The sequence below is a fragment of the Alosa pseudoharengus genome, unplaced genomic scaffold (genome assembly GCF_046254945.1).
Source record: "Alosa pseudoharengus isolate Yale_2024_CS ecotype anadromous, Long Island Sound unplaced genomic scaffold, YU_APseudo_1.1 YU_APseudo_1.1_scf_22, whole genome shotgun sequence".
Classification (NCBI taxonomy): domain Eukaryota; kingdom Metazoa; phylum Chordata; class Actinopteri; order Clupeiformes; family Clupeidae; genus Alosa; species Alosa pseudoharengus.
This window is the reverse complement of record NW_027468680.1, coordinates 31,107,204-31,122,300: the sequence shown is the minus strand read 5'-3', so window position 1 is coordinate 31,122,300 and position 15,097 is coordinate 31,107,204. Positions and strand designations below refer to the sequence as shown.

At 44.3% G+C, this 15,097-nt stretch overlaps 1 protein-coding gene across 2 annotated transcripts in view; it reads right to left on the bottom strand.

Moving 5' to 3' along the window:
* ccdc9b (coiled-coil domain containing 9B) overlaps positions 1-4,806 on the bottom strand; it is a 36,765-nt gene extending 31,959 nt beyond the window's left edge. For both annotated transcript variants that reach the window (XM_076299711.1, XM_076299714.1), the window contains exon 1: positions 4,547-4,806. In XM_076299711.1, the coding sequence (XP_076155826.1) occupies positions 4,547-4,558 (12 nt within the window). In that variant the 5' untranslated portion in view covers positions 4,559-4,806. The remainder of the gene's footprint in view (positions 1-4,546) is intronic.
* Positions 4,807-15,097: the final 10,291 nt, after the last annotated feature.

Sequence of the window (15,097 nt, the reverse complement as noted above, 5' to 3'; positions counted from 1 at the left end):
TTGTGAGTAGAAGCATCATCGCAGCACTTCTATGGAAACAAGCTGATGAAGAATCTTTCAACAGTTTCTAGAATGGGCTCTCCCTGTCTCGGATTAAACAGACGGGAAAAGAAAGAAAAGGGCGACAACAGCTCAGAAAAGCACTTTAAGAGCCTGCAGTCAAATACAGCCATTGGAGAATGAGCCCAATCCAGTGCACCCACAAATCAATCAAAGAGGGGCTACCAACAGCTCACGGCTGTTAAGGTGTCAGAGCAATGATATTAAAGTGAATCTATGAACACATTTAGTCTTCCATGATCTTTTCTTGGGAGGGACACTGTGTACACTGTGGTCTTCTGATGGGACTCCCAGAGTGGCTGGACGCATCCTCCTGCAGGGCGGCCAGCCGGGCGCTCTTATCCCTACAGGGAGCCCCTATTAAAGGACAGGCATGTCTGAGTAATGCTGTGTCTTTAAATGGCTGCACAAATGGAGGACTGAGCGAGTGAGTGTGTGTGTGTGTGTGTGTGTGTGTGAGAGAGACAGAGAAAGAAAAGGAGAGAGAGTGTGTGTGTTTGTGTTTGAGAGAGAGAGAGTATGAGAGACAGAGAGTGAGAGTGAGAGAGAGAGAGAGAGAGAAAATGAGAGTGTGTGAGTGTGTGTGGAGGGATCAGGGAAGTTGAAATGGCATGTCTGACAAGGCCCGGAAGACTCCGATCTTTCTTACTGCCTCTGCTCAGTTGGCCTCAGTTCTTCCATTCTCCCCATCTAAGGACTGTCCCTATCCCATCTGTCCAGCCCTCAACCTCCCTCAGAATAGCACAGCTACCAAAGAGGTGCTAAGCGTCTGAAGTCACCTGAACACATTGGATTTGTGACCCAAATGGGAAAGCACATAAAAGGCTGAATGCCTACAGCTGAGTGTTTACAAGCAAGTTAGAATCATTTCCCACTCGCTGTACTTCAGCACTCAGAGACAGCACGCAGTTCTACTACAGGTGTATGTGGCTTTCTGGAGTCTTTTGAAGTGAGGGACTCATGGTATTGTGGTGGGTCAAAGCCCAATACTCTCAAACTTCTCCCTGACAGTCAGGAACAAAGCCAAAATGCTCAATGGCTTTTAAGGCCATCAATGCTTGAATGCTAGCACTCAAGAGGAGAGACTTTGTTTAACGTGAGAGCGAGAGAGAGCAAGGACGTGAAGAACAGAATGAAAAAGAGAGAGGGAGAGAAAGGGAGAGGGGGTAGAGAGAGAGAGAGAGAGAGACGCGAGCAAGAAAGTCAGGAGGAGAATGAAAAAAGAGGGGGAGAGAACGAGAGTGAAAGAGAGAAAGGAGGCTGGAGCTCACAGATTCATGTGTTTACACGAGTGAGGAAGAACTTGAACCACCTCTCCTTGGTGAATACCTATTCAAATGCACACACACACACACACAAACACACACACACACACACACACACACACACACACACACACACACACACACACACACACACACACACACACACACACACACACACACACACACACACACACACACACACACACACACACACACAATACCCAAGTGAGCAGGGTCCCTGCCAAAAACGCTACTGGCTCCACCGCACTTTCACTCTCACCGTGCTCACTCCCACGCATGGGGCGTTGCTCGTTTAGTGCCGACGCAGGCCTTCAAAGTGGACCCCACACAGGGGCTGTCAGATCAAATCCAGCGTGCTTTTCCAGCGGCTTAAAAGGCGGACGCCAGATACGCCAGGAGCTTTCCATCGGTGCACTCTGAACCCTTATTCCTCTACATGGCAACACACTTTATACCTCTCAAACACATACACTACGTTCTCACTCTCAGACCCCCACAGACTATGTAATATAAACACAAACATTACAATTTCAGACACAACACAGACAAACATAAACACATAGACAGATCACACACACACACACACACACACACACACACACACACACACACACACACACGCGCGCACACACACAAACAATCTAGGTACTTGCCTGAGATTACAAAGTTAACAGAAGCACGTTCTAATTCCTATCCACATGTGTATCAGAATTTGTGCACACGAACACCAAGCTAAAAAGACATCCATGTTGGTGCCGACTGTTGTTATCCAGAGGCAAGCATGCACAGAGTGTGTAGAACAATGGGTCTGATGGAGCGTATACATGCAGGAGTTATTCCACTTTCTATCACATCATCTGAGTGTGTTAGTCCGACTGTAAGAAGTTTGCTTTTGTTCAATTTCAGTCAGACTAACAATGTTTACTTGCATTTTAAAAGTCTGGTTTTAGTCGGACTAACACAATCATTTGTTTTATTCAAGTGTCGTGTAAACGTACTGACAGCGAGTGTACCCCCTAGATACCTACTCACCTACAGCTCTGTGTGTAGCAGATATAAATATTTCTGATGCAGGAATTTCTAAAAGAGACCAGAGCAGCCATCAGCACAACACAGGCTGGCCAGTGAGCGAACGAGGACAAGAGAGAAAGACAGAGAGAGAGCATGAGTATGTGTGTGTGAGAGAGGGGGGTTTGGGGGCTGCAGAATCAGCATGGTAGAGGCGCCAGGCAGCATACGCAGCTCCCTCACCCTGCTTAGCCTGGCATGAAAAACAGGGCAAAATGCCCGCTTCACCAGCCCGTCAATGGCAAGGGGAGATGGAGACAGGAGGCAGAGAGAAGGCGGCAGGAGAAAGGGAAAGGTAAAAAAAAACATATGAAGAGAGCTTGGACAAGATGAAGAAAAGGTAGCCTACGTGAGGATAAACAAAAGAGTGGTGAAGAGAGGAGGCAGAAAGAACAAGAGAGAGAGAGAGAGAGAGAGAGAGAGAGAGAGAGAGAGAGAGAGAGGCTCTGCGGCAGACGCCTGTCACCCACAGTGACGATTGACAAGGGGAAAGAGAGGATCCTGGCCTCTCCATGTGACATTCCGCTGAAAGCAGAACAATGAGTCACAGCGTTCCATCTGGCTCTCGTAGCAGGCCGAGCAGCCAGGTCCACGCGCACGGAACCCTCCCGGGCAGCACCGCTGCGACACGGAAAGGGAAGAATGGAGTGCCAGCCCACAGACTCTGGAATCACTCCCCCACCCCGGAATTCTTCCTTTCCCTCTGCAATCTGGGAAACGTTCCTATTTTAGGGTCTGCGTAGCCACTTTGTTCTACTTTCAATGGTTGAGTGGGAGGAGAACAGGGTGATTTTGTTTTGTTAATGAGGTCTTACATTTTCAACGTGGTGGTGGTGAGGGGGTATAACATGCCCATCCCAATGTACATGCCTCACTTAAGATTCTCAACATTCCTGGTTTTCTTAGCATACCAGGACAGATTGACGTTTGAAGCTTAACAGCACATAATCAAGAGCAAAAACAGGTTTCAAACAAACACGGCTCTCTTCCAGAGAGCAGGACAAGGAATATTCGGCCTCTCTCAATGCACTGCTGTCTGAAAAACTGGCTGAATAAAATGACAGATGACCGATAAAGAAGCAGGAAAGGCCAGCGCCGCGCCAGCAGCAGAAACAGCAGGTCTGAGAGGAGACAGAAATGGTGCCGGCTGGGCTTGGCTGTTTGACAGGGTGAGTTGAGAAGCGGGGCTTCTCTTGGAAGAGAATGAGGGCTGCCCCAGTGGTCTCGGTTGTCATGGGCTGCCCAAACACAACAGGCCAGAACCACAGCGGCCGGGCAGGAATAAAAACAGGAATGAGGTCACGCAAGCACGCTCTCTTTCTCTCACACTCACACATGCACAAAAACTCACAGAGTGTGCTAGCCTGTATTCCATCAACAAAACATCATTTAAAAAAGAAAAGCTGATCTTTGATCATGTTGTCAATGACGACATCAGCCCAAAATAAATCCCATTTGCTTGTTGAGGTAATGCTCATGGGCTAGTCTTACGTCCAGTCAAACCGCAGGGTAAATATCAGCTCAAAACAAACTCCTGCCGACAACAACAAAAACAGAATAACTCTGGACTATGCCTGACCAGCTAGCTACACCCTCAGGTTACCACACTCCCCACAGCCTCCTATGAAGCCAGTGGCGGTGGGCTTGGACGCTCTCTGCTCTCCCTCTCCCTTCCCGCCCACCATGCTCAGTGTCCGGCGCTGAGCTAACGGGGCTCTCTGGCGGCTCTCCCTCGGCTGGCTGCAGCCCTGCGTTCAGACACACAACGACAGGCAGCTACAGCACTCAGACACAGGGGCAGAACGGGAAAACACTCCGACTGCTCCGCTCCGCTCAGAACCAGGGAGGAAAAACCGATGTAGGCAACAAATGAGGGGCGATGAAAGCAAGTGGGAGAGGAAACGTGAGAGATTATGACAGCCTGATGAGACAGGGTGAAAGAGAGAGAGGGTAGAGGAGGAGAAAGACAGGAGAGCGAGAGAGAGAAATACAAGTAGAGGAGATAGGGAGAAAGAGTGAGAGAGACAGAGGAGATAGATAAGGCACAGAAGGCATGGAGAGAGAGAGAGAGAGAGAGATAGAGAGAGTGGGAGAGAGAGAGATAGAGAGAGTGGGAGAGAGAGAGGACTCACGGGTCTCTGCATGTCAGTGGCTAAAGCTGGGATCCTTCCAAAGGCACGGCAGCCGACGCGGCAGGGGAAACTGCGCGGAGTCTGCGATCATGCCTCGACTACAAAAAAGCCAAGTTGGGCTCCGAGCCAAGACGTCTGACAAAACGCACCGCGAGCGACCCTGCTGACGGATTTCACAGCACCAGCCTGCCTGCCTCTCCCTCTCTCTCACTCCCTCACTACCCTGCCTGCTCGCTCAGTTGCTCCCCTCACCCTCAATCTCTCCCTCCCTCCCTCTCTCTCTCCCCCTTTTCTCTCTCACTCACCCACACTCTCCAGTTCTCTCACTCCAGTCCCCTCTCGAGCACTATTGGTCGCTCATTGGAGCGCTTGCACCCAGTTAAAATTACCCTTCAGTCCTTCACCACCCCCAACCCGCAAGCCCACCACACACACACACACACACACACACACCTCTCTGTGGCTCCCCTTGCCTCCTCCCATTACTGCCCTGTGTTCCCTGCACACTGATGACCCCCCCACACACACACCTCACCTCCCTATATACACACACACTTACACAAACACACACTCTCTCGTTTGTTTGTATTCCCTCTCCCACTCTTACATATGCATACACTTACGCCAATTAAGATGTTCACTTAGACAACAACCACAGCCAAACCAGAATCCAATCCACCAAAAGGAGCCAATCTCTGAGTCTGGTCTGAGTCTAACACTGTAATTCCATTTTTAGCCTGATGGTTTCCCTGTGTGTGACAGATTAGACTTGCACTCAATGCCAAGAACCATGAATAGGCTGATATAGTCTAGATCTCACCCTCAATCAGGGAGACCCTCTTAATGACATCTGCCTGATCCATGCTTGGGTGTGGGAATGGGGGTGTGATACCAGGGGGATCCCCATAAGGGTGTGAGGAGGAGGGGAGGAGAGGAAAGGAGGAGAAGAGGGTGCGGAAGGGGAGGAATGGAGAGGCACAACAAGCTGCCGTCTGGAGGATTTCCCAGAGTTCTGTGTGCAGGGCGTGGAGTCAGCCTTCCAACTGGGGCGTCTCTGTAAACTACCAGTCAGCACACTCTCACTCTCTCTCTCTCACACACACACACACACACACACACACAGGACAAGCCCCTGCCCAAACCCTGAGGAGTCAGGGAGGCTTGTGACTCACATTGTTGAATCTCCTCCCAGACGAGCACAAGAGCAAACAGGGCCGCTATTGACTAGCCATTAGTGTGTCATCTCATCTGTACATTCTGTCTCTAACTAGGGAGTGACCGACTGAACTACATCAGGATAGAGCAATACGTCACATGGATGAACTGTTGTAGGGAATGATTAAAAAAAAGAAAAGCAAGCAGGACTGAGATTTGGCATCATTTTTGCACGCCTTATACATGCCACACATTTGAACGTTAGTGGAAACGTTGCATAAAATCAATAGCCTGCACCGATTTGAAGATGTCTTAAGTGAATAGTGAAAACAGCTAAGGAAAAACCTGTAGGCCTAGATGGCTATTTATTTTATTTTTTAAAATGTCTTACATTTATGACTGTCTGTTCGATGATTTTGCCTACATGACAGTTCACTTTTTTTGAAAAGTGCAATAGCCTAAAGATTATTTTAAAATGAGTTACATTCCTGAGAAGAAGTATTCCAGCTTTTGACAGTTTGGCAACCAGATTTTCTGCAAGTAGCCTTATGACAAACGATCATTAGGCTGTGTTTATTTCATTTTGTTTTATTTGTTTACGCTGATATTCTCATACGTTGTATGACAATTGCAGTAACGCAATCTGGTGGTGAAATTAACTAAACTTAGTGTGGACTCGGTGAAGTAGGCCTTGCATGATACGTGAAATCCATGTCTAGAGCATACAATAAATGACCACAACCTAGCACACCACAAGGCCCCGAATGATGATGATGATGTAGCCTAACGGAAGTGATAGAAAACGTGTTTTTTTATATACAAAAAAAAGAGAGATAGAACAATGACAATTGGCTCAATTAACATTACTGTAAAGTTAACTCTAAAGCTAACGAGCAAACAACAAAACGTGTTGATAGTGACTAGCTTATGCTATCTTATAGCTTAGGCTATCTTATTTATTTCATATTTTGTAATGGTAAGTTAAGTTAACGTTAGGGCTAATTTCACCAGAGATAAGTTAGCTTTACCATTGACGATTGCTCAAGCTAGACAATACCCTATATTAATGTCAATTGACTGGTTGTTGGCTTAAGAGAACAATGTTTACTTCGCTTTAAACAAGCCAAATAAAATGCCCGTGATTGCAAAAGTGCACTTACAGTGATGAAGCAGAAGTTAGGAGAGGAGGCGGAGGGAGCGAAAGAATAACGTGCAATCTCAAGTGATGCCATGCTGTCTCGGCAGACTCGAAAAAAGTTATTACGGTCGTCAAGATACTGACTAGCCTACAGCTTCAAACATGCCAATCCCGTTTTCCAATTTACCCCTGTCGCTGTGTAAGTTTTCGACACAGGTGGCAAGATTTGACCACTGACTGTGCAATAACAGTCTATGAGTTTGACCAATAGGTGGCGTATGTAGGCTAGTCTACCCCACACAGAGCCCTATCTACGTAAGGTTATTTCAACTTCTGCACTCGTCCTCTGGCAGTTTAGGCTAGTATTGTTGCAGTAACTGTTAGGCCTTCTTCTCTATGTAGCATGCATGTTGTTCTTCACGGTTGTAAGTGGCTTTGGATAAAAGTGTCTGCTTAAATTATTAATGTTTGAAGAGTTTGGTTCCAAAACGCTATATCCACAATTTTAATGATTTTTTTATTTTTTTTTACATTTTGTTTTGCAAGTAACTTCAGTAGCCTAGAACTGTAATTGGCTATTGCTATTTGGTTTATCTTTACTCAATCAAAACAACAATTTGATTGATTATACCTGAAATACACAATTAAATTACATGACATTATGTTTTTAAGAATGTTTTTAAGAATGGAGATATAGCATTTTGGAACCAAACTATTCGTTTGTAAATAGCTGCTTGGACCACTCTGATTGACCACTGTATGTGGACTGGCTACACTGTGAGTGTATTAAATCAGTTTGGGAGAAACATCTACAGACTTTTTACATTTTACACACAGACACAGATTATACACACACACACCGATATGCACATTGCCCTACAGTACACACACACTCTCTCTCACAAAGGCTGCACACAGATGCCTGCACACACAGATTCACAAAGACATATTGTGCAAATACTGTACACTGGCACACATGCACATGTGCACACACAAACACACATAGCCTACATGCAGACACATAAGTATAAGAATATATACTCTTTTGATCCCGTGAGGGAAATTTGGTCTCTGCATTTATCCCAATCCGTGAATTAGTGAAACACACTCAGCACACAGTGAACACACAGTGAGGTGAAGCACACACTAATCCCAATGCAGTGAGCTGCCTGCAACAACAGCGGCGCTCGGGGAGCAGTGAGGGGTTAGGTGCCTTGCTCAAGGGCACTTCAGCCGTGCCTACTGGTCGGGGTTCGAACCGGCAACCCTCCGGTTACAAGTCAACCAGTAGGCCACGGCTGCCCATGGCAGCACATACAAATTTGTACAGACACACACACATGTACTGGCACACACATGTATGCAGGTGCACACACACACAGACAGAAATAGGCTACACACACACACACACACACACGCACAGGCTCACTGGCAGTGCATTTGGTTCCACAGACATACAGAGATACGCAGGCACAGACAGACACATACACACACACACACACACACATTGATAGTGTGCACAAGTAACCAAGGGGAGAATAAAATTGAAACTTGATGCTTACAAAGAGTTCCAGAGAATGGAGAGGTGAAGTGTGATTTGCAGTTTGCAGGGAGTTGTAGGAGTACTGTATGGCTATGGCATGGAAAAAACATGGGAAATGTGCTTTATTTCTTTTGTGTAGCATGTGGCAACACCATGGTTATACCATGTCCTGACATGCAGTTCATCTTATTGCAGTTATGTCGTTTTGTTTTCATGTCTTATTTAAGCTATTTCATTATTATGAATCAGACATCATTTCTTGTCTCAAGCTGTTGAGCAGGTTTCTGTAACACAAATAGCCTAATTGACTGACAGTTTCAAACGGCGACTCCTCCATCAATTATTGGTTATATCACAAACAAGTTTGGCATCACTAGAGCAGCATTCTTTTGCACATGTCTGTGATCTGTGATTAGACGATGAAATTCCAAACTGACTGACATTTTTCTTACTGTTTTCAGTCAGAAAACCCCCACCCCCAAAACAATTGTCCAGGATATTGAAATGGGACTATGCACAAAAGTCTTTATTAAAAACTATAGCGACAGTCGTACCTTTCACTTTTTCATTTAATTTAAGGATGTGAAGGCTTAGAGAATCAATATGATATCTTTTCTTAAGTCAAGTCTAGTCAAAAACACTAGATGTCAGCTTAGGGTGAAACATAGAATGAAACTTCACTGTGCTACTTGTACTAATGCATATTACATTAATGGCCTACAGGGGTAGCCTATATGTAGCAATGTCAGTGTCAGCTGCCAGTGGAGTTCAGTACACTCCAGTGACAATTATCTCAGATGAGCTGTGGATTTTCTGGTTTGTTAGCAGCAGATAGAATGTGTCCCAACTGTAACTCATGACCTGTCGGCAAAAAAAAATAAAAATACTGGGTGCTACCCATCTGCTTTTCAAACTCACAATTACTCATTTGGTGTTGTGATCACTAATGAGACATTGAGAGGCTTGGTAGGTATAATAAGAACCATTTTGAGAGCTGTGATGGCAAATAAAGATGTTTCCATGGATTAAAAGAGTATGAATCATTTTGTATGTGCCATTTTCAGTCAGAACAAACATATTGCTCAAGAGAAACCCAAAATTAAATCAATGCCAGGGGTATGAATAATTTTTCTCCTACCTGTAAATTCTTAAAAAGCATTTCACACTCCTGGCACTCCTGAATTCAATACTCTAGCATCTGTAACTCTGTGCCAGTACTTCACACAATTTTTTGATTGTTTTCTAGGGAACTACAGGGTCTCAGTTTTCTAAAGATCAAGCATTTGATGGTAGGCCAAAATGGGGGAGGGGAGCAGACCCATAAAAGACTACTAGGTATTTTCCCCCGCTAGTGTATAGTTCCTTTGTTTTCCACCTTTAATTGGGTAGGACAAGGACAAAATCTACCTTTTATACGCTCTGATGTAAAACAGGAGGCTATGAAAAATATTTTCTCACCACTTCACACCGCTGAAAACAAATATGGCACGTATGCGCCTCTCTCAGTCATGGACATTTCTGTTAAGGGTTGGGTACTCACGCAGTTACCTGTCTTACACTCTCAGGGTGTGACCAATGTGAAATCACTATATATACCCATTAAGCATAGAGCTGAGCAGCTGCAGCAGACAAAGTTAACACTCCTGGGTAAGTGTAATGTGCGGTGTCAGTGGAAGTTTTCCCAGTTGCTTATAAGCTCATGAGATTTGTATTTAAAAGTTTGATGCATGCTTTCACAGATTTGTAATCAATAGAGTTTGGGCTTTGGACAATTAATTGTGAAACACAAACCACGCAAAAGGTTTACACTTCAATGGAGATGCTAATAAATTATACTTGACTAGATGCTGCTTGACATGCATGTATTTTGCAGTGTACATACTTGTATTGACCCAAGATCAACATGAGTGGAGGTGGGTAAAGGTTAACAAATATTGTTTAATGGGATAAAATGATGTTTTATTCACATTTATCTATTCAAATTTCTGATATTGTTTTTTTAAATCATTCCTTTTTTTGTTCCTATTTTCTCTTCTCTTTCTCAGAGGAACCAAAGGTAAGACATTTGCCTGAACCATTATGCTAGTTAATGAGACCTAGTGTGCTGTGAGTGTTTACATTTCTCCTGTTCATAGCCTCAGAAGGTCTCAGAAGAAGAGGGATCTGGCTGTGAATCCGGGGTAAGAGCGCATTCTCAGTCCTACAGCCTCTAAATCGGAGGCATTACTGTCTATTGACCAGTGTGGGATTTCTGTAATGCCCTGCCCATGTTTTAGGAGTTGGATGGAGAAGGGAAAGGGAATGGAGAAGGGAAAAATAAGTTACATGTAATGTAATGTAAAGAAGCTGTTCCTTTGGCTGCAGTATAAGTGAATATGGCTGTGCACATTGCACTGTTTATGTATATGCACAGTATGTTCAGACATACAACACAGGCTGAGGGCGTTAGCGCAACTGATCAAAGCAGAGAATGCAACACAGAGCCAGGTGGTAACTGTGCCTGAAGGCTGGGCGTAGATGTTCCAGCAGCCTTTTATGCAGTCAGTCATGTGATGTGATCATTTGTGCAAGATCTGAATCAGGTTTGGAGTATGCCTGCCATGCATAACTAATATTACTACCTGTTAGAAATATCTGTAATAACTTTTTTTTTCCTGGTGTGTGCATGTGTGTGGCATAAGAAAGGGCATACAATGCATTCACTTCCATGTCTACGTATGCATTTAATTGGATTCATTTAGAAGTTGTTCAATGCAATGTCCAGAGCTGCTGGTCATTATATATATTTCATTTTTGTGAAATCAGGGTAAGAAGGGAGGGAAAGGTAAAGGAGGGGAGCACGGCCACGGAGGAGAGCATGGAGGAAGAGGAGACCATGGAGGAGGAAGAGGAGACCGTGGAGGAGGAAGAGGAGACCGTGGAGGAAGAGGAGACCGTGGAGGAAGAGGCGGAGGCGGCGGAAGAGGAGGGCATCACTGAAGTGCTTATTGTCACGTGCACTCCCACTGCTTCTGAATAAATGTTTCATAATATAGTGACGTTACTGTTTTTGTGATCTTTTCTTGTTTTGACTGGTTATTCATTTACATGTTAGAGATGAGAAATACAAGATAAATGGAAGTGGAATATAAATAAGTGGAAGATAAATATATAGTTTCACATTCATACAGTATAAACAAAAAAGGTAATATATCTTCTTTTCACAAGGTAATAACATAAAACAACCAGGACACTAAAAACAAACATGAGGAAAAAAGTCAAGAATAATAACTACCACACTCTTAAAACGAATGTGTTGAAAACAACACAACTTGCGTTGTTTTTTAATGCATCTCTGTGTCCAGATAGGGACAACACATTCATTTTAAGATTGCAGTTTTAGAGAAACCTGCTGTAAAAAACATGTACCATGAGGGGGCGTCAGAGAATAGCTTCAGGAGTATCATCAAGTGTGATTGTTTCATTGCTATGGAAACAGCTCCTCCACCTCCAATTTGGGGAACATGATGGCCTTTTTGGAAAAATAACAAAAATACTTAACTAAGTCCTCCATCAAAAGAGAACTTACTGTAAAGGCAACATGAGGACTTCTGGAAACATTGTCTTAAGCGGTCATATTACCTATTTGCAGCTGAAAATAAAAACATACAAAAGTAACCATGGCAGAAAAGATGGAATGAATGCTCATGTGTTCATATTTTTTTCTCTAAAATATTATCCAACTATTTCAGCAGTAAATAAAGGTGTGACAAATATGGACAGTGACAAGAACAGATATTCACAGTAGACATTCAGCACCACACAGCAGAGCTGGTGATCCCTCTACTGATATTCATGTGTCATTAAAACCTCATACCAAAACACTGTGACTCAGTAATCTCCAGTGTCCTCATAATATCCTGCAATTGAGCCCACAAGGTCCTTTTCCAACTGCCTTAAAGCAGCTTCCATCGCTGCCTGTACTAAAAGACGTGCCGTCTGGTAAAGTAGCACCTCCGGTGGCTGAGGTTCACTGATTTTACACTGAGGACCATCATCTGCAGACTCAGGTTCTTCTCTATGACGGATATCAAGTCCACGTTTGCCATGGAAATCAACAGGGCATGACAGAATTTCGTCTACAGCGCCCATGACTTCTTTTAGTGGTGACAGTCCACTTTCATACTGATGGGAGAAAACTATGCCAGCATTAGCTGGACTTGATTGGAAGGTTGTTTGTTCGACTTCATTCACAGTGCTCTCCCTCTTCTGCACTATAGCTTCGTCTTCCTGGTTCACTTGAGATGTTGCTGATGAGTCCCATATGACCAGGCTTTCTGGTACATTAACTGCTGTGTGGTTCTCCTCCTCTGCCACCTCCTCCTCCTCTTGCCTCTGACAGCTACTAACGTCAGATGACGCTTCAGGTTCATCTTTTCCATTTGTTCCAGCAGCCAATGTTAATGTTTCCTCCTCAGGAAGTGTAGCATATTCTGCATCCTCTTGATCCATATGCAAGCTGGGTTTACCACAGCTCTCAGCATGGGTGGCATACAGAGCACTTCTGGATTCACACTCTGACATCACAGGCGTCACATCCACACTCACCTCCAGGGAGTCAGAGTGAGGGCCTTCATCATGGATGCTTTGACAGATGCCCTGAACACCCTCGTCAGTGTGCCTGTTGGAGAGCACAATAGTCTCCTCCTGGATGTAGTCCTGTGCATTCCCGATGCGCTCCTGAAAGAATGGTGAGGGCTTCTTGGCTCTGTGTCTCACTTGATGTCTGAACTGGTTCCTAAGCTTGAGGCATGGACAAGGTGCGGCTTCCTGAACAACAAATGCTGGATCTAAACCCTTGTGGTTTGGTTTTGAGGAAAAACATTTCTTCTTTTGCAGACAGAAGAGCCTCTTCAGAAATGACTGCTCTGTTTTTGTATAATGTCTGCACTCTGTTCCAGCAACTGCTGCCTCTTGTTCCACTTTTTGTTCAATGACTTGGTAAATAATGGATGGCCAAACGGCCGTGTCAAATGAGTCTCTTGCCTGTTGGTTGTAAAAAGTAAAGTCATGGTTTTGATCTTCATCGCCGAGAGCAGGTTTGTACCTCAGACGTCTTGGGCATAAAAACACATGGCAGAAGAATTTCCTCCACCCTTTCAGCCTTGAGCTTTCTTGCGCTTTACTCTGCTTACTTTCTGAATCTCTGTCTGATTTTAATGAGTGGTACAGAGGTTCAGAGGTACTTCCCAGTCTGGCGCTGTCCTTACACGAACTGAGAGGATTTGGTGTGCTTCCTAAAGGCTCTTGTGCCATCTCCTGAACAGAATAGTTATGGTTTGGCATGGAATTTCTGGATTCTCTGTTGGGGCTATTCAGCCTTTTGTCTCTAGGACTGCTGTTTTTTGACATGTACCTGGATTTACATTAGCCAAAGAGCAGCTGTGAAGGGCCAGTCAACTTCCTCTTGAGCCCCACTTTGCCTGGTAATGAAGCGCTGGAGCCTCCTTGAGAGACATGGCTGATCTCAATGTCCCCACTTTCAGGTATAAATCAGCTGGTTACCACCTACAGCACAACAAACAGGTGATTTTGTTATAATCCAAAAATCAACACTTCCTAAGGAAAACCATTAATAAAGCTGCATGAGAACATAAAATATACCAGGGGAAAAGGCAATCCATATCCATTTAGGTACTCTAAAATATAGGTACATAAGGAGAACATTGATATATCAGAGGAAAATTACTCGGAGGCGCGACAATGCCGAAATGCACAATCCTTAGTGACTGACTCACTGTGCTGGGGTGCGCGACCAATCAGTTTTGACCTATTACGCGTGCCCACACGCCCTGTGACTCATAATTCACAACAAAATTGGTGTAGGGCAGGCCTACATGCTTTTACTTAAATGGATGCGTTTACATGCAATTTCGTTAAAATAACATAAATTAGTTCATGCCAAACTTACAGAATTACAAGCTAAAAAACAAAAAAACAGAAACAAACACATTTCACTATTTAGCCTAAACCGTAGACCGCAACAAAACAAATAGCCTATTTGATCAAAACATGCATTTTAAGCACGGCCAGCGATCAATGAGAAGCATTACCTCATAGTAACTACATAGATATAACGTAGACCACTAGTCTCGCATGCACTTTCTTCAACTTTTCAACCTTCATTTGATATTGCTTAATAGTGCTCCAAGTACAAGCAGTCACATTTCCCCTATATCGCCTTTTAACCCTTAAAGGAGTACCGTCACACCGGTGTGACGGGAATGTTGGGAAATTAACATTCTAAAGAATATCTGGGTTCATTGAATTCAACATAGAATTTTAGAACCTTCAATTGTTGCGGAACTTAGAATGTTCAAAAACCTAAGGTGTAGGTTTTTGAACATTCTAAGTTCCGCAACAATTGAAGGTTCTACAATTCTATGTTGTACAATTCTGTTGAATTCAATGAACCCAGATATTCTTTAGAACGTTCATTTCTCAACATTCCCGTCACACCGGTGTGACGGTACTCCTTTAAGGGTTAACATAATCGTTTCTCGGAAGAAAGCACTTACTTAACGGTGTTTCAACTTCAAGACACTCGACACTGCAGTGCAGTCGCATGCTCCGGTCTTGCTCTTCGATGATATAGTGCAAGCGCTGAAATCCACAAGCGCTAGATAAGCATCGCGCTCCGTCTCTATGGTAACACCGTGATTGCCACGCAGCGCGA